At 55.7% G+C, this 25,270-nt stretch overlaps 1 protein-coding gene across 2 annotated transcripts; it reads left to right on the top strand.

The window, feature by feature from the left end:
- CCDC102A (coiled-coil domain containing 102A) lies at window positions 1-24,470 on the top strand. Of its 2 annotated transcripts, none has more exons than XM_054533967.2 (9): window positions 1-133; window positions 7,776-8,516; window positions 10,999-11,225; window positions 15,361-15,469; window positions 17,899-18,015; window positions 18,364-18,573; window positions 20,183-20,353; window positions 21,210-21,313; window positions 23,788-24,408. In XM_054533967.2, exons 2-9 carry the CDS (start codon window positions 7,923-7,925, stop codon window positions 23,915-23,917), a joined length of 1,662 nt encoding a protein of 553 aa, XP_054389942.1. In that variant the 5' UTR covers window positions 1-133; window positions 7,776-7,922; the 3' UTR covers window positions 23,918-24,408. The 2 variants fall into 2 exon arrangements, with proteins under 2 accessions (XP_054389942.1, XP_024089844.2); XM_024234076.3 differs by lacking the exon at window positions 1-133 and adding an exon at window positions 201-592 and having other exon boundaries at window positions 23,788-24,470.
- Window positions 24,471-25,270: the final 800 nt, after the last annotated feature.

The raw sequence follows: 25,270 nt of genomic DNA, 5'->3' as shown, positions 1-25,270 counted from the left end.
CCACCTCTTAACAAGCGCGAGGTTGCTTTCGTCAACCCTTTTGTTGTACAGAAAGAGAAACTGAGGCCCGATGGGCACAGACTTGTTGGCCCACTTCCACTCGGTGGCAGAGCTGGCCCAGAGAAAAATGCAGGTAACAACAGTGAAGACTTGGTAAGCTCGCCCCACGTGCCGAGCTGGGACCCGCGGTGGCCGTTTCTGCGGGGGGCGCCTCGTACGTAGCTGGCGCTGAGGAAACCTGAACCAAGAAAGCCGAGCACCCCCCCGCCACTCTCGGCCCCTCACGGGGGTGGGGCCTCCGTCGGGGTCCGGCCCGCTCTGCAGCAGAGCCCACCGCCCCGGCCCGCACCCCTCGCCCCGAAGTTAGGCTGGAGCCCCCACCCCAGCAGCTCGGCCGGCCGGGGTCACAGCGGGGCCGCAGCCTGCGACCGCTTCGGGGGCCCCGCCGCTCCCCCTGCTTCCCCTCCCCGCGGGAGGGAGGAGACTCCGCGGCCCTCCCTCGGCCCCTCTGGCGGCGGTCGCAGCTGCACCGTGCCCGCTCCACCCTGCCGCAGCGGCTCGGACGTCCGGAGCCCGCAGGTCCCGGCCCGAGGTGAGCGGGGGCGGCAGGCCAGGGGGCGGCAGGCCACGGCGGCCCGGGAACTCGCTCCAGGCTGCGCGCCTTCAGCGGGAAGGAAGGGGTTAAGTTGTGGGGCGTGCTAGAGGAGCAGACACAGTCGGGGCGCCCGCGGCAACCCCCGAACTCAGAGCAGAACTTTCCAGATCCCTCCCCGGCCTCCCTCGCCCCCCGGAACCCCAGGTCTCCGGTGGGGAGGGGCCGCGGGGAGATGGGGGAGGGGAGGCGCCTCCGGAATGCCGCGGCTCGGGCCGGACGGGAGGGGGCGGCGGGCGGGGACGGAATTTGGAACTCTCCCGGGGGACCCAACGTGGTCGCCATGGCGAATGCGGGATGGACGGGCGGTGCTGGCCAATCAGAGCACGGCGCCCTGCCCAGAGCCGCGGCGGCTGCCAATGGGGGCCACGCGGTGGGGCGGGCGGGACCGCGCGGCGCGGGCCGGGAACCCCCTCCACCCTCCGCCCGCCGCTAGGGGGAGAGGGGCGGTTCGCAGGGCCAGCGGCTTGGGGGCGACTAAGTGAGGACTAAGGCGACGCAGGGCTGGGGCTTCAGTTTCTGTACCTTAGGTGGGGGTGGTGTCCACCTTCCCACCCCCGCTTTCCCAGGGCTCCTGTAGGGGTTGGATTGGTTTGGGTTCGCGAGATCTGCCCACCTGTTAGAGCGTTCAGGAATCTTTTTAGTGCCTCTCCCCATCCTGTAGGTAGGGAAACTGAGGCCCAGAGAGGGCAGGGACTTGCAGATATCACACAGCATATCAGTGATGGAGCTGGGACTAGCGGGATGTCTGCTGTACAAGAGTGAAGAGTTCACGGTGTTGCCGAGAGGGGTGGGGCTGGGGTTGGGGTGGGTCCCCATGAAGGTTCACCCCACCATCCCAGCTGTGCGTATCCACTTGGCCTGGTGCCTGCAGACCCCATCGTGTAGGTGCTCCCGGGGGCATTGTGCCCCTCAGGTGGCTAAGATCCAGAAGAGGAGGCATCCCATCTCCAGCTCCCTACCCTCGTCTTGCTGCTGGTCTGTGGTGTGGACACAGACACGTAGCTGTCCCTCTGGGCCTCAGTTGGTCCATATGTAAAGAAAGGAGTTCAAATCAATGATCCAGGCTGTCTCTGGCTCCTCAGTCTAAGATGGGGGTACCTGGTAACAGGCCAGGGGTGCCTACCCCTGGGCTCAGGTCCAGCCTGGAGGCCTAGCCTCCATCCCTTCCTTTCCCGCCAGCCAGCTCCCCCCAGAGGTCCTGCAGCTGGAGCCTGGGCAGCAGGTCACAGGGACAGGTGCCCGCAGTCTGTGGGCTGACCAGCCTTGGGCCCTGCACTTATTCAATCAGGCTGTCCTCTGTGGTTTCCCACTGGGCTCTGCTTTCTGTCCGCAGCCAGGCCTGTGGCCATGGGCTTGTCCCAGGGCCCTACCTGAAAGGCTCTGGGAGGATCTACAGGGTTTCAGAGCTGGGGGAAGGGGTTGGGGCACTGGGCTCCCCATCCCTTCAGCTGGCCCCTGTCCAGGCCTTGGCATTGCTCATTCCTCTCACTGATACGGAGAGACCCATCCAAACATGCTGAGGACAAAACACAACGTTGTTCCCTGGTGGGTCAATTAGGCTTCCCCAGGTAAAAGGTGGGACAGCCGACCTGGCCGTGAGATGACCTCTTACTCCAACCCTGGCCACAGACAGGCTCAGATACCTACCTGTCTCAGAGCCTGGCCACGGACTGACTCCTGATCCTTAGCATGACTCAACCTTTCCAAACTCTGCATGGTCACAAGGGTACCCCTAAGAGTGGTACCACCTTCTTAGGGGTACCTTCCATCCATCATACATCTGCTGTATGCTGGGCCCTGTGCTGATGCCCTCGCTCATGGACTTCAAAGTAAGGCCTTTGCTGTAGAACAGGGAGGTGCCTGGTGCTTTCGGAGCATACTCTGTGCAGAGAGGTTAGAGAATGCTTCCCAGGGGAGGGGACACTGGAGGTGGGTTTTGAAGGATGTGTAGGAGTTTGCTGATGAAGGAAGGAGAGATATTCCAGACAAGTCCACAAGCAACAGGAACCACTGGGTCACTTTCTGTGGGCAGGGCTGATGAGGGCCTAGCCTGCAGCAAGTGTCAGATCAAAATATTCCTGTTTCTGTCCTGGAGTGAGCTACCAGTGAGCACAGCTGTGGGGCTGGGGTTCAGGAGCCCTGATGGAAGCTCTAAGTGGCACAAGTGTCCCATCTGGATGGGGGAAGCCTGTACTGCCAGAAGAGAGATGGCAGCTTGCCAGGCCTGGCTGTGGGAGGTTGTAGGGCTGTGGTCCCCAGGTGGGGGTGGGGATGGGGAGATCAAGGCATTTCCTGGAGTTGGTGGCAGCTGAACTTGAAGATGGGTGGGGGTTTTGGAGGCTGGGACATGGGCATTTGGAATACAAACCCAGAGACTTAAAGCAGTAATAGACCCGTCTGGCTGTTGGGAGGCAGGACAACGGAGGGTGGGGTAGCAAAGGCTCCCCAGGGCCTGTGGTGGCTGGTCCCACCCTGACCTGCCCCTTGGTGTGGCAGTGATGCCAAGGGAACAGGAGGCCACGCCCCACGCACATAGACACCCCATGGCAAGAGGGCACTGAGCCTGGTGGAAGCGGCGGGCACAGCAGCTGGGGCATCTCCACGACTGTGAGCCATGCTCTGCACTGCTACTGCCCCTCAGTGAGTGTGTGCGTTACCAGGGCTGTGTGTTGCGCTGCTACTGCCCCTCAGTGAGTGTGTGCGTTACCAGGGCTGTGTGTTGCGCTGCTACTGCCCCTCAGTGAGTGTGTGCGTTACCAGGGCTGTGTGTTGCGCTGCTACTGCCCCTCAGTGAGTGTGTGCGTTACCAGGGCTGTGTGTGAGTGTGAGTGTGCAGGTTACTGGGGCTGCGTGTGAGTGTGTGCATTACTGGAGCTGTGTGTGTGTGAGTGTGCGCGTTACTGGGACTGTGTGTGAGTGCAGGTCCCTGGGGCCATGTGTGAGTGTGAGCGTTACTGGGGCTGTGTGTGAGTGCGGGTCCCTGGGGCTGTGTGTGTGTGCATTACTGGGGCTGTATGTGAGTGTGTGTCCCCAGGGCTGTACTGTATGAGTGGGGCAGGGTGGGGGGAGGCGTTGCTAGGCAGGGTCTGGCTGCCCTTGGGTCTATGTGGGAGGGCAGGATTCCTGGTGTTGCTGGGGGCAGGGTGGGCTTCTCCAGAAAATTCCCCTGAGGACCCCGACCCCCACCCCTTCCCACACACCCGCTCCAGGGGACCCTGGGCCTGAAGTGCAAAGGTGGGAGTGCTGTTCCAAAACCTCCCTGCTCCTGCTGTGCCCCTTCCTTCTCCCTCAGCCCCTAGGAGGGGCCTGGCCAGGCCACTGGGAAGGAGAATGAGCTGAGTCTGGAGCCCCCATCTCTGCCTTTAGCATGGGTGCCTGGAAGCCATTAGAGACCTGGGTGGTGCCTGCCCTGGCCCTGCCCAACAGGCTTGGATTCCTGGAAGGAGCCAGTGGCCCTCTACGGGCCAAGCCCTGTGCCAGGCCTGGCAGCTCCCAGAGGCAGGGAGGATGTGGCAGTGGCCCCCTCCCTGCCAGGCTCCTAGTTCAGTGGCTGCGGGAAGGGCCCAGCAGACAGGGCCCGGGCCCCCATACCCAGCACAGCTGCCGGCTGGCATTTGGGTTTCCTGCCTCCTCCTCCTCCTCCCCTCCCCCACAGGCTCTCACATTGTTTTTCTTTTCCAAGAGCTTCTCTATGTGGAGCTAGGCCAGGAAAATGAGGAGTGCGTGTGTCTGCCTGTGTGTGTGTGTGTGTGTGTGTGTGTGTATCTGCTTCACTTGGAGATGAGCATGTCTTCTTGCATGTCCGTGTACCTGTGTGTCAGTGTGCTGGCATGTGTGTGTCTTCAGGCGTGTCTGTGTCTACAGGCGAATGTCTCTCCATGCACCCGTGTCGTCGTGTGTGCCTATCGGTCCATCTGAGCATATGTATGTCTGCCCCTGGGTCTTTGCATCTGTGCATGGGATTGCATGTCTGTGTGTGCACAGATGTTTGTGAATGCACACGGGCATCAAGGCCAGCCAGCTCACTGAACAGGCGGAGAGACTGGGTCACAGAGGCACAGCCTGCTAGGGATCTCCCGGGGTGTCAGTGGTGTACATGGAACCAGAGCCTGGATCTGTATGGCTGTGTCTGGGTGCGTGACACAGATGTTATCAGGGTTGGGATGTACATGTTGTGTTTATGGAACTGTGGGTAGTAAGAAAGCATCGCCAAATACTCAAATATCCCAGACTATTAACATGCAAATTCCAAGCTCCACACCTACCAAACATGACTCTCAGGTATAGGGCCAAGTGTCCGGGTGAATCTGAAGGACACCCTGATGAAGAAGCACTGGTCTCTCTCACACGTCCCCCCTTCTACACATGGGGAAACTGAGGCCCAGAAAGGGACAGTGGCTTACATGAGGTTGGTGTCAGAGCTGGGCCTAGACCTCATGCATGGTGAAGGCAGACAGACAATAAACAAACAGCAAATGGCCTAAAGAAATGCAGTGGGATCGCTGAGCAGCACGGAGGAACCTTGACAAAATGTCAGAGTTTTAAAAAATACTGCTCCATGTGGTGGTGTAAACCTCCAATGCCCATAGTTGAAGGTAAGAGTGGGCAAAGCAGTGGAGGGAACAGGGTTGGCGTTTGCCAAGAGAGGCTAGAACAGGAGGGGCCTCGGGCACGGAGGGTGCTGGCAAGGGAGAGATTAGGAGCACAGAAGGTGAGCTGGGAAGGAGAGGGACATGAGAGTGGGCAGTGCAGTGGTGGGATCAGTGGCTTGCGGCTCCTGCTGGGATTGGAGAGTATTTGGAGTTGAGTCCTAGAGGGAGTAACCTTAGAATTGAGGCTAGGGAGGAATCAGTATTGGTAATGACACAGGGAGGGGTCACCAGAGTGGTCAGGTTCTTATAAGAACTCACTCTGGCTGTTGCTGTTGAGAATGGATTTGAAGGAGGTGAAAGTGCATGATGGGCAGGGAGGTGGGTGTGGGTACTGTTGCCCAGGTGAGTGAAGGTGGTGTGGACCCTGACAGGTTAGTGACTGTGGACAAAGAAGGTGGATGGAAGGTAGATGCACAGCAGATAGACTGACAAGGTTTGGCGGTGGGTGGGGGAGGAGAGAAGGCAGATTTCAGGGTGCCCCCAAAGCTGGAAGGAATGAGGAAGTGCCTTCTCTGGAAGGAGTGAGGAAGTGCCTTCTCCCGGAGGAGCACCCAGGCGGAGCTGGTCACGGGGGGAATGGAGGCAGCAAGTTCTATTTTGACCAAGATGAACCTAAGTCCTCTATCAGGCATCCGGCTGGAGGTATGGGAGGCTCTGAGGGCAACCTGGGCTGGAGAGAGACTTGGAGTTGGGGACATAGCGAGATGGCTCGGGCAGGGATAGCGTGAGAGGAGAAGGGGGCCCAGGGCCCGATGACAGCCGCACTCGAGGGATAAGCCCTGGGGGTTCACCTGGGAGGCTGACGAGCAGCTGGAGAGGAGGGGAAACCTGGAGAGGAAGACCTGGAAGCAAGTGAGGCAGGGAAGCAGGTGCCATGGTGGGTCCAGAGGGCACACTGTCACAGGGGACTGGAAACCAGCCTGGCACAGGTGGCCGGGTGACAGAGCACCAAGGAGATAGACGGAGTGGAGACAGCGAGTGTGGACCACTTTGGAAGGGCCTTAAAAGGGAGGTGCCAGGGGAGGGGAGAAGGTGTCAGGAGACACTTCAGCACAGGTAAGACCCCTGGAGAGGACGTCACTGGCTAGGGTGGGACTGACAGGAGGGAGGCCTTCGGCTCAAGGAAGGAGAACCCCTCTGTCCTCTCAGGGGCAGAGCGGAGGGGGCTGTGGGGCTTGACAGCTTCCTTTTTCACTGCAAAACATGACGATAGATCATCTGCCGAGAATGAGGTGGGTAAGAGATTGGAAAGAGGGTGGAGAGGGGACATAGAGGGCTGCCAGGCAGCCTTGGGGACAGCCAGTGCCGAGAGTCCCACCGACAGTGCACTGATCACTCAGAAAGGGTGGGTCTTAGGGGCAGGTGTGAAGATCTGTGGACCAGGGCTCTCTGCCTAATGGGGAAGGAAAGGTGTGATGTCCCAAGGGGCTGTTGGTGGGTGGCAGTCAACAGAGGCCGCAGTGGAGGGAGACTGGGGACAGAGAGGGACATGCCTCTCATTTAAGGGGGGGGGCATGGCCCATAAATGGCAGAGCCCAGTGCTGCGCGATGGGGACGCTGAAGTGAGACACAGAGAACAAGAGAGCTGTTTGCGGTGAGTCAGGGTAACAGGGAGGGGTGGTTCCGGCAGAGAAGGCGAGAGAACATCCTTCTGCACTCTCAGAAGCCCTTTCCAACTGAGGACTGGTTTCCATCATCATCCCCAGCACGTGCATTCATTCAGCAAATCCTTACTAGAGTTTGAATTTGGACTCATAGATACCATAAATGGAGGTAATCATTTTCTTCACCTCCACTCTTTAAGGAATAAATGAGATCGTTCACCTAAAGCCCTGGGCACAGTGCCTGGCTTGTGGTCTGCCCTCCACAAATATCATTGTCATCATGTGTTGGGACTAAAACAGTGGCCAGGACCCAGTCCTGGACCACAGCAAACTCTCACAGCCTTGGTTAAAGGTACAGAGCAGACACACAAATGACAGGGTAAGTTAGTGCAGTGATGGAGACACATAAGGGGCTGATGGACCTGGCCTGAGATGCTCCAGGAGGGCTTCCAGGAGGAAGTCTTCAGAAGAGTCTTAAATATGAGAAGAGTTAGCCCAGTGCAGGAAAAGGCAGGGAGGGGACTCCTGGCACCAGCCCAGTGCCCCCGCCTGGGTCCCGTGCGGAAGTTGGATAGTAGTATAGTATAAGCCATCAGTGTGTGAGACGGGACCGGGAGAATAAAGAACAGATCAAGGTTTCAGATCAGCGCCGCTGCGTGAAGGGATTGGAGCAGGGAGTCTGGAGGCCACTGAGGAGGCCTTTGCGGGCCCTTGCTCCACCAATCCTGCCTCATTGGGACGCTCCTGGAACAGAACTCGCTCCTCCCACCTTGGCCGTTCTGTTCCCTCCGCCAGGGCCTTAGCGCGGCTGATCTTCCAGACTGACGGTGGTCAGAGTCCAATAACGGTTGTGTTCTCCCGTAGGTCCGGGGAGGCGTCCTCCGCCCGGTGGCCCAGAGGGAAGCGGGGCACGGCGTCATCATGCACAGTTGTATCGCGTCCGCCGCGCGTCCCCGGAGCCGCCCCTGAGCCCGGCCTCGAGTTCGAGCCCAGGGCCCGCCCGGCCGCACCATGAGCCACGGGCCCAGCCCCCGGCTGGCCGAGTCCCCGCAGCTGTCCAAGGGCAGCCTCCTGACCATCCTGGGCAGCCCGTCGCCGGAGCGCATGGGGCCTGCCGACTCCCTGCCGCCCAGCGGCACGCCCTCGCCCGGGCCGCCGCCCGCACTGCCCCTGCCCCCCGCGCCCGCGCTGCTGGCCGACGGCGACTGGGAGAGCCGCGAGGAGCTGCGGCTGCGGGAGCTGGAGGAGGCGCGGGCGCGGGCGGCGCAGATGGAGAAGACCATGCGCTGGTGGTCGGACTGCACTGCCAATTGGCGCGAGAAATGGAGCAAGGTGCGCGCTGAGCGCAACCGCGCGCGCGAAGAGGTGCGCCAGCTGCGCCAGCGCCTGGACGCGCTCACCAAGGAGCTGGCTGGCGCGCGGCGCGAGCGCCAGGAGGCGCAGGGCGAGTGCGAGGCACGGGGCCGGGAGCTGGCGCGGCTGAGGGGCGCCCGGGGGGTCGCCGACCAGACGCGCGACGGCCCGGAGCCGGAGCCGGAGCCGGAGCCGGAGGCGGAGCGCGAGCCAGTGCGTGACGTCGGGTCCGAGAGGCCGCCAGGCAGCCAGGTGCGCGGCGCAGGCAGGGCGTTCGCGCTCTAGTCTCGAAGTGGGCGGGGCCGATTGGCCTGAGCTGGTGGGCTCAGAAACGAGCTAGTAAAGGCCTGGCCTCCTGGAGGTTTCACTTCTCCAGGTCGGGTTCTACCCTTGCGGGGCCTCACATCATCTTCCTTCCGGAGACCTCAGGGTGGGGAATCCCAAGTTCTGTGATCCCTGCATTCCCACACCTGAGAAGTCAACAGAACCAAGGAATCATCCCCTTTGAGCAGGAGAGGGATCCAGCAGCTTGCCTGGAAGTTAGCTGATTCGTAGCAGAGCTGAATCCATTGATTCAATCAGAGCTGAGCGGTGGGAGAAATCAGGGCACTGGGATCACAGAGGAGGTCCCTGACGCAGGCTTCACAGAAGCTTTCCTGGAAGAGGTCACATTCAAGCTGAGACTAGAATAATGAGTAGGAATTAGCTGTGAAAAGTGCCAGGAGGGCAGGACGACGTGGCTCGTACCTGGAGTACCAGCTACTTGGGAGGCTGTGGCTGCGGCAGGAGGATCCCTTGAGCCCAGGAAGTCGAGGTTGCAGTGAAATATGATTATACTGCTGCACTCCAGCCTGGGCAACAACTCCATCTCTAAAAAATAAAAATTAAGAAAAAAAGTGCCCGAAGGCATTCCGGCTGATGGAAACTGCCTGTGCAAAAAGTCTAGAGGCTGAGAGGGCCTGGTGAGTTTGGAAAAAGGCAGTAATAGCAACGGCCGTCATTCACTGGGCGCCCACGCAGCACTTAGCCGAGCATGTGCGTTATCTAGGTAACCCCCACAGCAACCCTCTAAGATATTTGCTCCATGGGGAGGATCCTGAGGCACAGAGAGATTCAGAAGCAAGGTCTGGGCTGGGCGTGGTGGCTCATGCCTGTAATCCCAGCACTTTGGGAGGCCAAAGCTGGTGGATCACCTGAGGTTAAGAGTTCAAGACCAGCCTGGCCAACATGGTGAAACCCCGTCTCTACTAAAAGCACAAAAATTAGTTGGGCATGCTGGCAGGCGCCTGTAATCCCAGCTACTCAGAAGGTTGAGGCAGGAGAATTGCTTTAACCCGGGAGGTGGAGATTGCAGTGAGCCGAGATCACACCATTGCACTCCAGCCTGGGCAATGAGAGTGAATCTCCATCTCAAAAAAAAAAAAAAAAAAAAAAAGCAGCAGCAATGCCTGCCAGCCGGCGACAGCTTGCTGGGGTTTGAACCTGGACAATCTGGCTCCAGAGTCCAGGGTAATAATCAGGATGGCTGCTGCATTAACAGTGGGTGCAGAGGGCACCCTCTCCTGAGCCAGCAGGCCTGTTACCAGAAAGCCACCTAGGGGCAGGTCCAAGCTCAGCTCCCCAGCTCTGTCCCCAGCTCAGTCCCTGGACAGGCCAACTCCTCCAGATAAGACTGCCCCATCCTCTCTCCTGCCCAGCCCCCTCCATCCCGTAGGCTAGCATGGGCACTGCTGCCTCCTGTGGCTGAAGTCCCCTCTTCCCTGGGATGACCTGGTGTTTGGAGGTGGTGTTCACTGCTCACAATGCTGTTCCTGTCCTATCCTTATTCCAGTTGTCGGTCACAGGCCAGAGAGCTGTGGGCAGTGGCAGGAGCCCTAGGCTTGCAGTCTGAGTTTGTTCTGCAGCTCAGCCTTTTCATGCTGTGGCCCAGAACAAGTCCTCTCTCTCCCTGTTCCCCATTCGTAAAATGGGGCTTTGGACCAGGTGCCACCTCTACCTGAATAATCTGAGATACAGAAGAGTAGCTCTCACTCCTCAGGTAGTCCTCAGGGCCACGGCTCCAGTCCAGCTAGGGAAACCGAGGGCCGGGCCAGGAAGAGGCTGGCCCAGACTCATCTGGAAAGGCTGTGGGAGAAGCTGGAACAGGGGCTGTGGTCCTTGTGGGTTTGTGTTAGAGACAGGCCTTGGAGATGGGCAGTGGCGGAGAAGAAGGGCAGGATGGCAGGGAGGAAGGGGGCTCGGCCCTGGGTTCCTAATTTCTCACTGCTTCCTGTCTGGGAGCTGGCTCTCCTCACAGGCACTGCTTGCCCGTGTCACCAGTCTCCCTGTGCCTTACTGTTTGCCCCTGAAAAAACAAGATCTTAGAGCTAGAATTCCTTTGGAAGGAATCTAGGCTTAAGCCATTATAGGAATTCCTGCTTCAACATTTGTTCCCATCGGTGCCCCACCATAGGTTTGCATACTTCCAGTGACAGGGAGCTCACCACCTCTCCTGGGGAATCTTCTAGGATACAGGGAACCATGGCGGATGACACACTGCAGCTCCAGGAGGTGAAGGGGGAGGCCCAGAGCAGGGCGTGTCTTCCTTCTCCAGAGATGGAGAGGCAGGCAGCAGAAGAGGAAACTGAGGCCCAGAGACACTGTGTGACTTGCCCAAGGTTACCCATCAAGCTGATCTCAGACCCAGGGCCTGGCTTGGCGGCCACTGGTCCAGCCTCCACCTTGGTCCCCGCAGGAACTGGAGCTAGTGGATAGCCTGCTGAAGAGCATGCCAGAGGAGTCTGAGGACTGCTGGGAGGCACGCAGCCTGGGGGCCGGGGGCCCTCGGGGCAGCTCGGGCCGCCAGGAGCGCAGCCGGCTACCCTGGGAGGACACAGCTGCCACGGAGGAGGAGGCCTCCAAGTTGACTGCCCTGCGGCTACGGCTGGATGAGTCCCAGAAGGTGCTGCTCAAGGAGCGAGAGTGAGTCACGGGAGGCGGGAGGGGGCAGGGACAGGGCCAGGCCGTGCTACAGTGCCCTCAGAATCACAGAACGTTAGACTCACGAAGATGACAGGTGGTGTTTAGACTGTGTCTTGGAACTATAGAGCAGTGAGTGGTGTTCCACCCAAGAACTCAGTGCAAATTTTTATTTATTCATTCAAATAATACGTTACCAGGCACCTGTTCTGGGCCAGGCACTGTGCTCTGCCCTGAGGATACAGCCATAAATAAGACAGAAGCCCCTGCCTTCCTGAAACTTACTTTCTAGTTGGGGGAGAGGGCTGTGGACAGGGTAAAAGCAGGGAATGGAGACAGGGAAGTTGGAAGGTTGCAGCTGGGACCTTGGTTTTGGACGTGTGAGTTTGAGATGGCAGGGAGGCAGCTGGGGATGTGAATGAGTCTGGTTTTCATGAGACAGGCCTGGGCTGGAGATAAAAATGCAAGAGTCACCAGTGAAGAGATGATATTGAAAGCCATGAGCTGGGCTGGGCGCGGTGGCTCACACCTGTAATCCCAGCACTTTGGGAGGCCGAGGTGGGCAGATCACTTGAGGTCAGGAGTTGGAGACCTGCCTGACCAACATGGTGAAACCCCATCTCTACCAAAAATGCAAAAATTAGCTAGGCATGGTGGCAGACACCTGCAATCCCAGCTACTCAGGAGGCTGAGGCAGGAAAATTGCTTGAAGCCGGGAGGTGGAAGTTGCAGTGAGCCGGAATTGTGCCACTGCACTCCATCCTGGGTGACAGAGCAAGACTGTGTCTCAATAAATAAGTAAATAAATAAATAAATAAATAAGTAAATAAAACGATGAGCGTGGCCAAGGGCCAAGGAGTGAGTGTGGATAGGGAAGAGGTCAGAGGATCCAGCCCTGAAGTGCCAAGTGTAGAGGTCAGTTGGAGGAAAGGGAAACAGCAGAGGAGACAAGAGAAGGGAGCCGGGCTGGGGAAGGGGAACCGCAAGAAACCGTTTTCCGGAGGACAGAGTGATCAGTAAGAACAGGGCTGAGCCCTGACCATTGGATTTAGAATGTGGAGGTCACCAGTAACCTTGATCAGGGCAGTTTAGAGGGCATGAGCTTGATGATAATGAATATTCAGCAATTTTTCTGTCCAGAAATTAAATATGTCAATAGCATAACCTATCTACACACTCCTTTTTTAAAAAATCAATATAATGGCCAGGTGCAGTGACTCATGTCTGTAATCATAGCCCTTTGGGATTCCGAGGCAAGAGGATTGCTTGTGGCCAACCTGGGCCATACAGCAAGACCCTGTCTCTACAAAAAAAAATAATAATAATTTTATATATATATATATATATATATATTTTTTTTTTTTTTTAGACAGAGCCTCACTCTGTCGCCCAGGCTGGAGTACAGTAGCACAGTCTCGACTCACTGTAACCTCTGCCTCCCATGTTCAAGTGATTCTCCTGCCTCTGCCTCCTGAGTAGCTGGGATTACAGGCATGTGCCACTAGACCCGGCTAATTTTTGTATTTTTCATAGAGACGGAGTTTTACCATGTTGGCCAGGCTGGTCTCAAACTCCTGACCTCAGGTAATCCACCGACCTCAGCTTCCCATAGTGCTGGGATTACAGGCATGAGCCATTGTGCCTGGCCTACAAAAAAAAAATAAAAATTAGCTGGGAATGGGGCTGTGCCACTGTAGTCCCAGCTACTTGGAAGGATGAGGCGGGAGGATCGCTTGAGCCCAGGAGGTCGAGGCTGAGGGAGCTGTGATTGTATGAATGCACCAGTGCCCTCCAGCCTAGGTGACAGAGAGAGACGCTGTCTCAAAAAAAAAAAAAAAAATCAGTATAATGCCTCTGTGAAGATGTAGGCAGAGGTCAGGGTGATGCTTTTGTGGACATTGTTGCATCTTTGGCCAAGGAATACCAAAGATGGCCAGCAAACTGCCAGAAGCTGGGGGAGAGGCATGGAACAGATTCTTTCTCGCAGCCCTCAGAGAACCAGCCCTGCCAACAACTTAATCTTGGACTTCTAGCTTCTAGAAATATGAGAGAATAAATTTAGACTGTTTAAGCCAAACAAGCAAAAAAATCAACCTAGTGCACTAACTGAAATATAAAGTAGAAGTGAAAGTAACTTTTTTTTTTTTTGGAGACAGAGTCTCGCTCTGTTGCCCAGGCTGGAGTACAGTGGTGCTATCTCAGCTCACTACAATCTCTGTCTCCCTGGTTCAAGCAATTCTCACGTGTCAGCCTCCCGAGTAGCTAGGACTACAGGCACACACCACCACGCCCAGCTAATTCTTTGTATTTTAGTAGAGACAGGTTTTCACCATGTTGCCCACGCTGCTCTCGAACTCCTGAGCTCAGGCAGCCCACCTGCCTTGGCCTCCCAAAGCGCTAGGATTACAGGTGTGAGCCACCGCGCCCAGCCTGAAAGTAACTTAAAATACACGTGTTGTGATATGGAAGCGCTTGGGCATAGCTCCTCTAGAAGAAATGGTGAAGTGGTCAGAGTGGGTGTCTTTAAATGGGATGATAGTGACGATAGTTATAACAGCAAAGACATAGCACATGCTCCAAGTCAGGTGCTGTGTTGAAGGCTTACATGTATCTGCGCATTTAAGTCACCTTGCAGGACAGCTGCAAAGGCGGCTCATGCAGGTGTGCAGAGTTAGCAATTCAAAGACACAAGTGGTGTCACTGTGATGAGCTTTCTTGAGAGATGAACAGCCTTTGGTAAAGTTCTGAACAAAGCAAAGTGCAGCCAGGCACAGTGGCTCATGCCTGTAATCCCAGTAATTTGGGAGCTCGAGGTGGCAGGATCGCTTGAGCCCAGGAGTTCAAGGTTGCAGTGAGCTGTGAACAGACAGGAACATGGTGGTCTTTAACAGATGAGCCTGGGGTACAGCAGGAGGGAGGTACTTGCCCAGAGATGCCCAGTGCTCTGGAGCCCTGACCACCTCCCCACAATATGAGCTGGGCACTTGCACTTGGGTAGGGAGTGCAGTTCCGGGGAGTGAGCTGTGATCTGCACTCCAGCCTGAGCAACAGAGCCAGATCCTGTCTCTAAAAACAAAGAAAAGTGCAGTCTTCCTTCAGTTTATACAGTGATTCCATTCCTAGAAAATTCAGCGTATGTTAGTATAAAAATTACTTTCTGTTTTGATGTAAATCAGAATGAGGCTCTAGGCTCAGAACATCTCCACCCTGAGCTATGTCCAGTGGGCTGTGCATGCATTCAGTAGGATGCAGGATGCCTCCTGATGGGCAGGATGCCCAGGGCATTGCAGGGAGTCAGGCACCCTGCCCCCATCCACTAAGTGACCCCTAATCATTGTGATAGCCAAAAATGTCACCATGGGTTTTCAACATGCCTCCTACAGGGTGACGTTGTCCCCTCTGGGAACCCCATGTTGGAGGCGTGGAGTGTTCCACTCTCAGAGAGAGAGGCCAGTGTGGTGTGGGGTCATGAAGGGCAGCGTGCTGGAAGGTGATGCTGAGCTCAGCCATTGGTGAGCACCTACTGTGCCAGGGCCAGGCATCATGCTTGTTACCTACAGTGCCTTATTCAAGATCAAGGCAGGGTGGGGGTTATGGGAGGATGTAGGGATCTCACACAGTGACGATGGCAAGAGAGGACCCTCTCTTCGGGTCACTGGACAGTGTTTTCCAGTGTTTCTATCTGCAGAACCATGTGTTCAGACCAAGCCTTGCAGGGAACATAGTCTACAAAACAGACAGGAGCAGGGTGGTCTTTGACAGCTCTTCGAGAAGAACAAGGTGGGGCAAGGAGTAGAGTGGCCAGTGCTGGGGCCACCACCTCCTGGAGCCATGTTCAGATGAGCCTGGGGTGCAGCAGGAGAGAGGTACTTGCCTGGGGATGCTCAGTGCTCTGGAACCCCGACCACCTCCCCACAATGTGAGCTGGGCACTTGCACTTGAATAGGGAATGCAGTTCCAGAAGAACTGCAAAGCCAGGGTGTTTCTAGCCAGATAGGGTGCCTGGGCCTGAATACCAAGGCAAGGATTTTGGACTTGGGCTCAACAAGTGCAGAGGGCACACAGCAGGGCCACTCTTGGTGAGGACTCCAAGCAGAGGGCCTTGGTGAGCTCACCCCCATATCTGTCCCTTCCCCAGGGATAAACTGGCATTGAGCAGGAACATTGAGAAGCTAGAGGGGGAGCTCAGCCAGTGGAAGATCAAGTATGAGGAGCTGAGCAAGACCAAGCAGGAGATGCTCAAACAGGTGAGTCTTGGAGACCAGAGGGGCTTCCTGGAGGCATCAGGATCGTGCTGTTGAATTTCAGTAGTGGAGATGGAAGAGAGAATTCATTCATTAATTCATCCGACAGTCGTTCTTTTTTTTTTTTTTGAGACAGAGTCTTGCTCTGTCGCCTAGGCTAGAGTGCAGTGGTGTGATCTCGCCTCACTGCAAACTCCACCTCCTGGATTCAAGTGATTCTCGTGCCTCAGCTTCCCGAATAGCTGGGATTACAGGCACCCACCACCACGCCCGGCTAATTTTTGTATTTTTAGTAGAGACAGGGTTTCACCATGTTGGCCAGACCGGTCTCGAACTCCTGGACCCAAGTAATCCTTCTGCCTCGGCCTCCAAAGTGCTGGGATTACAGGTGTGAGCCACCGTGCCTGGCTTTATTTATTTTATTTTATTTTATTTTATTTTTATTTATTTTATTTTATTTTTATTTATTTTATTTTATTTTATTTTATTTATTTTATTATTTTATTTTTTTTAATTTTTTTATTTTATTTTATTTTATTTTATTTATTTTATTTTATGTTATTTACTTTTTCTGAGTTGTTCTGAGTGCTGGGCAGGCAAGGTCCCTGCCTTCAGGAGCTCACTTTGTGGGGGCTGTGGGCATGAGAGACCGACAGTCAGCAGGCAGATTCATAAGTTATGAAGGAGTCAAAACAGAATGAGAGAGATGGGGTGGTAGGTCAGGGAAGGCCTAAGAAGGTGGCATTTGAGGCAAGACTAAAGGAGCTAGAGGAAGCTGTCTTTGAGAAGATACAGGGGAGAGTGCTCCTGGCAGAAGGCACAGCGGTGCAAAGGTCCTGAGGCAGGAACAAGCCCAGCGTGTGTGGGAAACAGGGAGGGCCAAGTGGCTGGAGAGCAAGAAGTGAGAGGCGAGGCCGCAGGAGGGGGCCTTGTAGACCAGGATGAAGAGGAGGAGTCTGGATGTGGCATTCATTGGGTTCCTATCTGTACTAGGTGTCACCGAAGCCTCATGGCAGTCCAGGGAGCAGGGTCCTCATGTCCCCATCTTACAGATAGGGAAACTGAGGCTCCAGAGAAGGGAATCCATCACTGCAGTGTGGGGGCTCAGAGCAGGCTGAGCTGCCACTACGGCCTCCTGTGCAGGCCTCAATGGCCACCAGAGGGCGCAGCCACCCAGGGAACGCCACACTGGATCGGTGGGAGGATCCAGAACTTTAGAGCCTGAAACTGTCCTGGAGGGGACCAAGACTGGTCTTACATGAGAATCTGGGAGCATCACAGCTGGGAGGATCACAGAACTTTAGAGCCTGAAACTGTCCTGGAGGGGACCAAGACTGGTCTTACATGAGAATCTCTTAGGAAATCTCCTAAAATACAGATTCCCAGACCTCGCCTCCACCCTCCTGAATCAGCACCTTTCGGGGCTGGGTCCAGGACCCTGTTTTTTTAGTCTTTTCAAATTATGAAGTATAATCATTTGAAGAAAAGCGAATGAAACACAAATGTACAATTTAGTAGAAAATTATAAAGGTTCTCTTTTGTATCTGGTGTCTCTCCCTCAACATTATGTGTTGAAAACTCATCCGTGTGTTACGGGGAGCAGCAGTTTGTTGGGGTTTGCTGTATACTGCAAGAAATGTTATTGTCTTAAATGCACGCCAGGCAATTCTGATGCACCTGTGTGCAGAGCAGTGTTGGAATCAGTCACTGTACATTGAGGGCGGCCCTGTGCCCAGGCCATACAACGACATAAAGGTGGACAGACACACAAGCTCCCCGTCCTCCCAGGCTAGCTTTCCAGTGGGGAGTGGGATGAGGAGGCCCCTCCTCCAGGCCAGGTGGACAGAAGAGGCATTTCTAAGGAGGGGGCCTTTAGGTCAAGGCCTGAGAATAAGAAAAATCAGTCCTACAAAGTGTCTCAGAAAGATCCACGCATGTGCAAAGGCCCTGTGGTGGGCAGGAACTTGGTGTGTCTGAGGAACAGAAAGGAGTCTCTGGTGCCTGGAGTACAGTGAACTAAGGGGAGAGCGGCGGGTAGGTGTCCAATCGTGCAGGGCTTTGTGAGAGCGTAGAGAGGAGTTGAACTTTACCCTAAGGCACCTGGGAGCCATCAGAGGCTTTGTGGGAGGAGGGTGGTATGATTGTGTTCATCTTTGTTAAAAGCTCCCTCTGGGCTGCTGTTGTGGAAAATGGGTTGACAGAGAAGGGCCAGCAGTAGACACTGGGAGGCTAGACAGTAATGAGGAGGAGAGACATTGCGAGGAGCAGAAGTGGTCAGATTCGAGGTCTGTTTGGAATACCTGGTGCCTGCCCCATTTGGGCGCTGCCTCGGGCTCCACACTGAGCACTCCTGCACTGGCGCCCACCCCGGGAGCTGGTTCCAGGCTATATCCTGGTGGTTCTCATGACCAGGTGGGGCCTTATCCCTGCAGCTCAGCATCCTGAAGGAGGCGCACCAGGACGAGCTGGGCCGCATGTCTGAGGACCTGGAAGATGAGCTCGGTGCACGCTCCAGCATGGACCGGAAAATGGCCGAGCTGAGGGGCGAGGTGAGGCCATGGATGGGACCCAGGAGGACCTGGGTTTAGGGGTCCTGGGGCCCTGCCTCCATCAGCAGGTCACTGGGAACAGGGCAGGGGCCAGGACTGTGCTCTGAGGGGTCCCAGCCACATCCAATGGTGTCCTGATCTGCAAGAGGCAGGCCTCTCTCCCACACAGAGGCCAGAAGCGCCCTCACATCCTGTACACCATGAAATGAGCCCAGCTTAATTATAGCCAATGCAGCTGGATCTGCTTCCTGGAGCCAAAAATGGCTCCAGGAGGTGGCGGGGGCGTCCAGCTCAGGCCCTGCATGCTCTCTCCCCTGGGAGTCCTCACTCTGCCCTGCCCTGCTGCAGATGGAGCGGCTGCAGGCCGAAAACGCCGTGGAGTGGGGCCGCCGGGAGCGGCTGGAGACAGAGAAACTGGGCCTTGAGCGGGAGAACAAGAAGCTGCGGGCACAGGTCGGGGACCTGGAGGAGGCACTGGCCCGGCGGCGGCGGCAGACAGCCAGTGCACTGGACTGCGACCTGAGGGCCAGCCAGGCCGCGCTCTTCGAGAAGAACAAGGTGGGGCAAGGAGTGGAGTGGCCAGTGTTGGGGCCGCCACCTCCCCATCCAGCCAGAGCGCAGCCTGCCTACTATGTGTCAGGCCTGGTGATAATTATGGTAGCTGCATGTATTCAGCACCTTGTGTGCTAGACCAGTTGGTAATTATAGTAGCCGCATTCATTGAGCACTTACTGTGTGCCAAGCTCCACTCTAGGTGCCGGAGACACAGCACTGAACAGACAGATGTGGCCTCCCGTCTTCCCCTCATGGAGCTGAAGGCTCACTTGGGGGATGTACACGTGGCTCTCTCTGTCACACAGATTCATGCCAATCACACAGCTTCATGGACACCAGCAAGAGGAGGGGATACCAGGAGACCTGGCTTAGGCCCACGGTCCTGGAAATACCTCCCAGAGGCAGTGACATTTTAAACTGAGTTCTCAGCCAGGCGCAGTGGCACACACCTGTAATCTCAGCACTTTGGGAGGCTGAGGCAGGTGGATCACCTGAGGTCAGCAGTCTGGGACCAGCCTGGCTAACATGGCGAAACCCCGTATCTACTAAAAATACAAAAATTAGCCAAGCATTGTGGTGGGCACCTGTAATCCCAGCTACTCGGGTGGCTGAGGCAGGAGAGTCGCTTGAAACCAGGAGGCGGAGGTTGCACTGAGCTGAGATTGCACCACTGCACCCCAGCCTGGGTGACAGAGAGAAACTCCATCTCAAAAAAATAATAATAAATAAATAAACTGAGTTCTCCAGGAAAAGCAGCCGTTAACTGGTAGTGTGTGGATTTAGGGGAGGGAATGGAGAGAAGTTAGGAATAACATGAATAAATGTCCATGGTGAAAGAGACACAGAGCTTTGGAGGAACAAGGCCAGTGTGCTGGAGGGGAGTGAGCAGGGGGATGTGGTAGGGGAGGCACGAGTGGTGGGACTCCTCGAGAGAGTTTAAAGCAGGAGGGGAGTGTGAGCAGGCTGTGTGGGCAGAGGATGGGAAGACAGGCTGGGGGGAAGCTGTTGACGTTCCGTGGACAACAAGAGAGGGAGGAGACCTGGACTAGGTTGCAGTCGGTAGAGATGGAACAAAAAGGATGGACTCAAGAGACCTTTAGGCAATGCCTATTCCCATTTTACAGAAATGGAAACTGAGGCTTGGAGAACTCACAGAGCTCCAGGGTGAGCACCTCTTTTGCTGGCTGCCCTTCCTCTTCCCAACCACTCTGGGCTCTGAGACACCCACCCATTCCCCAGCCTAGCTCATTCCCAACCCAGGGCTTTCAATGCCATATGCCCCTGAAGACTCCAGACCTCATCCTTCCTTGGAAACCCCGACCCTGCTCCAACAGCTCCAGGGTAGATCCAGTAGCATCTGAAAGTTGCACTTCCAAACCGGAGCCACAGGTTCCGCCCACCCAGCCTTCTCACCTCCCTAGAAGGCACCTCCAGCCTCTGGCTGCTCAGCCAAACCTCTAATGCTGATATTTCAGACAGCAGATGGAGAGATTCTGGGAAGGAGAGACACCCAGCATCCCTAGAACTGCCTGACCTCGTGGGACTCCCTGGCATGGCACCCAGGCTGATACTGATTCCCCCCTCCCTCCCACCCCATCCCTGTGCCCTGTAGGAGCTGGCAGACCTGAAGCATGTGCATGGCAAGCTGAAGAAACAGTTCCAGGAGAAGGTGGCAGAGCTGGCACATGCCAACCGGCGGGTGGAACAGCACGAGGCCGAGGTGAAGAAGCTGCGGCTGCGGGTGGAGGAGCTCAAGAAGGAGCTGGCCCAGGCTGAGGACGAGGTGAGGACCACGGAGGGGCAGGGCAGCCACACACCTTGACCAGGGAGGAGTGCGGGCCACAGGGCCCTCCTGGCTTCTCCATTCTCAGCCCGTGGGGCCTGGCACAAGCCTGGCTCTCAGGAGGCACCCAGGGTAGAGTGGGTAGATGTGTGATGAATGGTGGGTGGGAGGATGGGAAGAAAAATGAACAGAAGACAAGATGGATGTGTGCATGGATGAACCGATGGGTGAAGGAATGAATGGATGGAGGAATGGGAGAGAAAGGCAGGGCAGGCGGATGGATGGGTGGATCCAATGGATGTATGAACAGATGATGGCTGGATGGGTAGACAGTGGACAGACGGATGGACAGACAGTGGACAGACGGATGGACAGCTGACTGGGTCAGTGGGTGGAAGAACGAATGCAGAGGGAGAAAGAAGGCCAGGTTGATGGGAAGATAGGTGTGTCCGGGAGAGCGGGAAGGCGTGGCTAGGCATGCTAGATGGGCAGCTGATTAGATGAATGGATGGGGAGTGGTGGGTGACTGTCTCCATGGGCAGATGAATATCTCCCTGGATGAATGGTCCAATGGACAGACTGATGGGGACAGAAGGATAGGAGGTGGATGGCTGCATCAGTAGTGCAGGGCCTGGGAGGATGGGTAGATGTGCAAGAGGAGGCAAAGGGGATGGAGAGGAACCAAAGGGATGCTTTTCTAGAAGAGGTAAGCCTTAGCCTAGGCCTCAAGGAGCAAACGCTCTCGGAGGAGCACCTTCCCAGGGAACAGCAGTAGGAGTGGTTTTCCCTGGGCGGGTGGCCGGCCTTGCCCAGCCCTGGGTGACCCTCATGCTTTCGGCCCTGCTCACCCCCACAGCTGGACGAGGCCCACAACCAGGCACGTAAACTGCAGCGGTCGCTGGACGAGCAGACGGAGCAGAGCGAGAACCTGCAAGTGCAACTGGAGCACCTGCAGTCCAGGTGGGCCCCGGGCAGGGAACAGAAACAGGGCAGAGACTTCCAGCCAGGGAACCCTCCGGTCAGAGATGGAGCCCAAACCAAGGCTGGAGGGGGAGACGAAGAAGGAAGAGATCCAGGTGCCTGGAGCCAGAATCCTGTCCCCTCCAGCAGGAAGGGCCAGAGCCAGGAAACCAGGGCAGGGGGTGCAGGAAGTCAGGCCAGCTGCAGGCCCTGGAATTGTCTCCTCTAGCAGGAGGGCTGGTGGGCGGAGTGAGGGCAGGAAGGGCGGGCTGGAGAGGTCAGGCCCAAGGCTTGGGGCAGTGGGTGGGGCCAGCGGGGCTCAAATAAGCAGCCCTCAGGGTTACTGGGCCCAGGTGACACCAGGACAGCAGGGATCTGAGAGACTGAGAGACTGGAATCGAGGAGGGGCCCCAGGCCCGGATCCCTTCCACTGCCAACAGGCCCCACCCAGCACACTCTGCCTCCCTCCCCCAACCCTGTCTCTGTCCCAGCACTCTGTGAATCACAGAGCCAGGCGATATCAGAAAACTTCAGTCCAGGTCCCTCCCACTTCACAGCTGGGAGGCCCAAGGAGCATCGGAGCCATAGCATTGACCTGTGCCGGGCCCTGAGAATGCACTTAGTTGCATTCTCTTCTTTCGTGGAATAGAGGGTGCCTGGTTCTGCAGCCAGACTGCCTGAATGGTCTGAAGCCTGGCTCAGCATTAGCAGCTGTGTGGCCTTGGGACATTTATTTAACCTCTCTGTGTCAGTCTCTTCATCTGTAAAATGCAGATGATGATAGTTCTTACCTCTTGATTGTTGTATTAAATGAGCTGATCCATTCTTATGAAAGTACCTGGAGGCATGGTAGCTCACACCTGTAATCCCAATAGTTTGGAAGGCCAGGGCAAGAGGATTGCTTGAGACCAGAAGTTCGAGACCCCCTGGGCAACATAGCAAGACCCCATGTCTACAAAAAATACAAAACTTAGCCAGGCATGGTGGTGTGCGCCTGTAGTTCCAGCTACTTGGAAGACCGAGGCAGGAGGATCACTTGAGCTCAGGAGTTCATAGCTATACTGAGCTGTGATCACACCACTGCACTCCAGCCTGGGAGACAAAGTGAGATCCCATCTCTAAGAAAAAAAGAAAGAAAGAAAGAAAACACCTGGCACATAATAAATGCTGCGTGATTGTCAGCAGCTGCTGCTATTACTACTATTACTACTACCGCTGCGGAGGGGCTTATATTTGGGTTACATATTGTGCGTCAGCATCACGCTGCTTCTATGAGAGAAAGGAAAGATGTTTTTTCCTAGGGAGCTGGCAGATGAGGAAACTAAAGCCCAAGAGGGTAAGTCTTTCCATGGCCACACAGTTGGTGGGTGGCCAGGCAGAATCACCCCTGGCCATCAGCCATCCAAGCCCTTATTTATTGAGCATTTACTATATGCTGCTGTTTGCTGAGATCTTGTGGCTTAGAGTATGGGCTGCAGAGACCTAACAGCTATTGTGCCATGGTAGACTGAGCCTCGATTTCCCCATCTGCCTGGGATGACGCCCATAAAGTGTTGTGCAGGGGCCCAGGCGTGGGTCCAAGTCAGGACCCATGCCTGGCTGGCTCTGCCCACTCTGACCCAGCAGCACACACCCTTCAAAAGACCACTTAGCCTTGGGGCTTTCCCGCAGTCTGGGTCACACTGTTCTGGAGCCATAAACTCCAGAAGTGGGCAGGCAGGCTCTGCTGGGCCTCTCAAGTGCTTCCATCGGGGAGGGTGGGGCCACCCAGGACCGCTGTGTCGTTTTATTTTCCAACTTTTTGTGCTTTAATGTTCCGGGGACAGCTCACTAAATCACTGTGCAGTAATGGAGGCCCCCGCCTGTGCCCCTCCCTTACGTGTTAATAATTCATGCCTTCCAGTAAGATGCAGCCAGGGCGGCCACTTTGCTGGGGGGTTGGGGGGAGGGATCGGCATTTCCTTCACCGGCTCTTCTTAGACTCAAAGTTTTCCTCGTAAATTTTGACTGTAGGAATTTTAATGTGAGGAAGAACTAGGGCTGAGCCCTTTCTCACTGACACTGGGAATGTAGAGGGCTCAGCCCACCCCGCACTGTCACCACCAACCAACTCTGCTGCCTGTGCTCTGAGAGCCAGGCTTGGGTTCAAATCCTGCAGCATGATCTTGAGCCAGCTCCTTCACCTCTCTAACCGCCCAGCTGCTCTGGCACCACCCACTTCAGTTCAGAGCTCTGCCCCACTCCCCACCATCTGTGTGACTTTGAGCAAATGACTTCACCTTTCTGTGCCTCGGTTTCCTTGCTTGTAAAAATGGGGGTGTTAATGGCACCTCCATCATATGAGGAGATTACAGGAGATGAGACAGCAGGGAAAGCATCAGGGAAGGCTTAACTGCTCCAGCACCAGCTGCAGCCGCCTTATCGGGGGACTACCGGCCAGGCTGCTCTAACCTCCTGTCACCCCCACCCCACAGGCTCCGCAGGCAGCAGCAGAACGCTCCCCTCTTTGGGAAGATCCGCAGTGCTCGCTTTGGCACCGAGGAGGCCGGGGATGGAGCCAGCGACCTGGACGAGGACGAGGACCTGCAAATCCAGGTGGCCTAGGGCTTCCTGTGGCTGGGCAGGATGGGCCGCCCCATACCTGCCCAGGGTCCAGGCTAACCAGCCACTCAAACTGATGCAGCACCTAGGCTCACTCTGGGACCAGTCCCTGCCACAGCCGAATTTCTTCTCTCCCAGGGATGGCGTCGACAGTCCCACCTACCAATGCCCTGTGGAAAGGAAGCCTATGTTTTATATATATATACACACACACACACACACCCCCCCAGGAGTCTTTGGACCCATTTGGTTTTATAAATACAGGACAGCTCCAAGGCCCAGTCCAGATGACCTCACCCACCCAGGACTTCACGCAGGGCTGGGCATGTTGGGGGCGGTTGTTGGAGCCCCAGCCTGGGCTGCTTCTGTAGGCTTCGCTGTTCGTCATACAATGCAGTGAACCCAGTTATTTGTAATAAATGAAGTTCAAGTTCTTGGGGCATCTGAAAGTGTGGCAGATGTGGGCAGGGGTTGTGGGGGACGGCATCGGCCTGCACCTGACGCTGAACCAGAGCTCAGGAATGTCAAGTAACTTAATAAATGAGTGAATGTGAAGAAGAAAGAATGAATGAATGAGGCCAGCCACGGTGGCTCACACCTGTAATCTCAGCACTTTGGGAGTCCAACGCAGGTAGATCTCATGAGCCCAGGAGTTCAAGACCAGCCTGGGCAACATGGCCAAATCCCGTCTTTACTAAAAACACAAAAATGAGCCGGGTATGGTGTTGGTCGCCTGTAATTTCAGCTACTCAGGAGGCTGAGGCAGGAGAATTGCTTGAAGCCAGGAGGTGGAGGTTGCAGTGAGCCGAGATCACACCATTGCACTCCAGCCTGGGCAACAGAGAGTCTCAAAAAAAAACCCACAAAGAATGAATGAATGAACATCTGAGCTGCTGAGCAGTCTGGTATCCACTCCTGTGGCGAGGAGGAAGAAAGTACAGTGCGTGCCTACTCTAGAGACTTCAGTTCTGACACCCGATGGATTCATGTCTCTGCCCCTTATTAGCTATGCAACCTCTGGGAAGTTACTTGCCCTCTCTGAGCCTCAGTTTCTTCATTTATAAGATGTCTCAGAGCTGTCACAAGAATTAGATAGGTTAACCCAGAGCTCAGTAAAGGTTAGTTATATTAAATACATAAAGGTTTTCCCTGGAGAGGAGGGATTTGCCAGGTGGGCGCGGGGCATGAAGTTCAGGTATTGATGGAAGTTTACCTAGAGGTAGGTGTGGACACAATAAATTACAAACCCTTTTTTTTTCCCCAGCCCTGCCCTAGGTAGCGAAATTACAAGCAGTTTTATTTTTGGTATTTAATTTCTACACCTTCTATAACTAGCAGATTTATGTTAAATATGAT

Source organism: Pongo abelii, chromosome 18 (genome assembly GCF_028885655.2).
Source record: "Pongo abelii isolate AG06213 chromosome 18, NHGRI_mPonAbe1-v2.0_pri, whole genome shotgun sequence".
NCBI classification, from domain to species: Eukaryota; Metazoa; Chordata; class Mammalia; order Primates; family Hominidae; genus Pongo; species Pongo abelii.
Note: the sequence above shows the minus strand (reverse complement) of the source record. Positions and strands in the feature narration are given on the sequence as shown.

Coding starts and splice junctions, on each gene's coding strand:
- CCDC102A (XM_024234076.3), top strand. CDS start 7,923: ATGAGCCACGGGCCCAGCCCCCGGCTGGCCGAGTCCCCGCAGCTGTCC. Junction 8,517..10,998: donor AGAGGCCGCCAGGCAGCCAG/GTGCGCGGCGCA, acceptor TGGTCCCCGCAG/GAACTGGAGCTAGTGGATAG. Junction 20,354..21,209: donor TGGCCCAGGCTGAGGACGAG/GTGAGGACCACG, acceptor TCACCCCCACAG/CTGGACGAGGCCCACAACCA.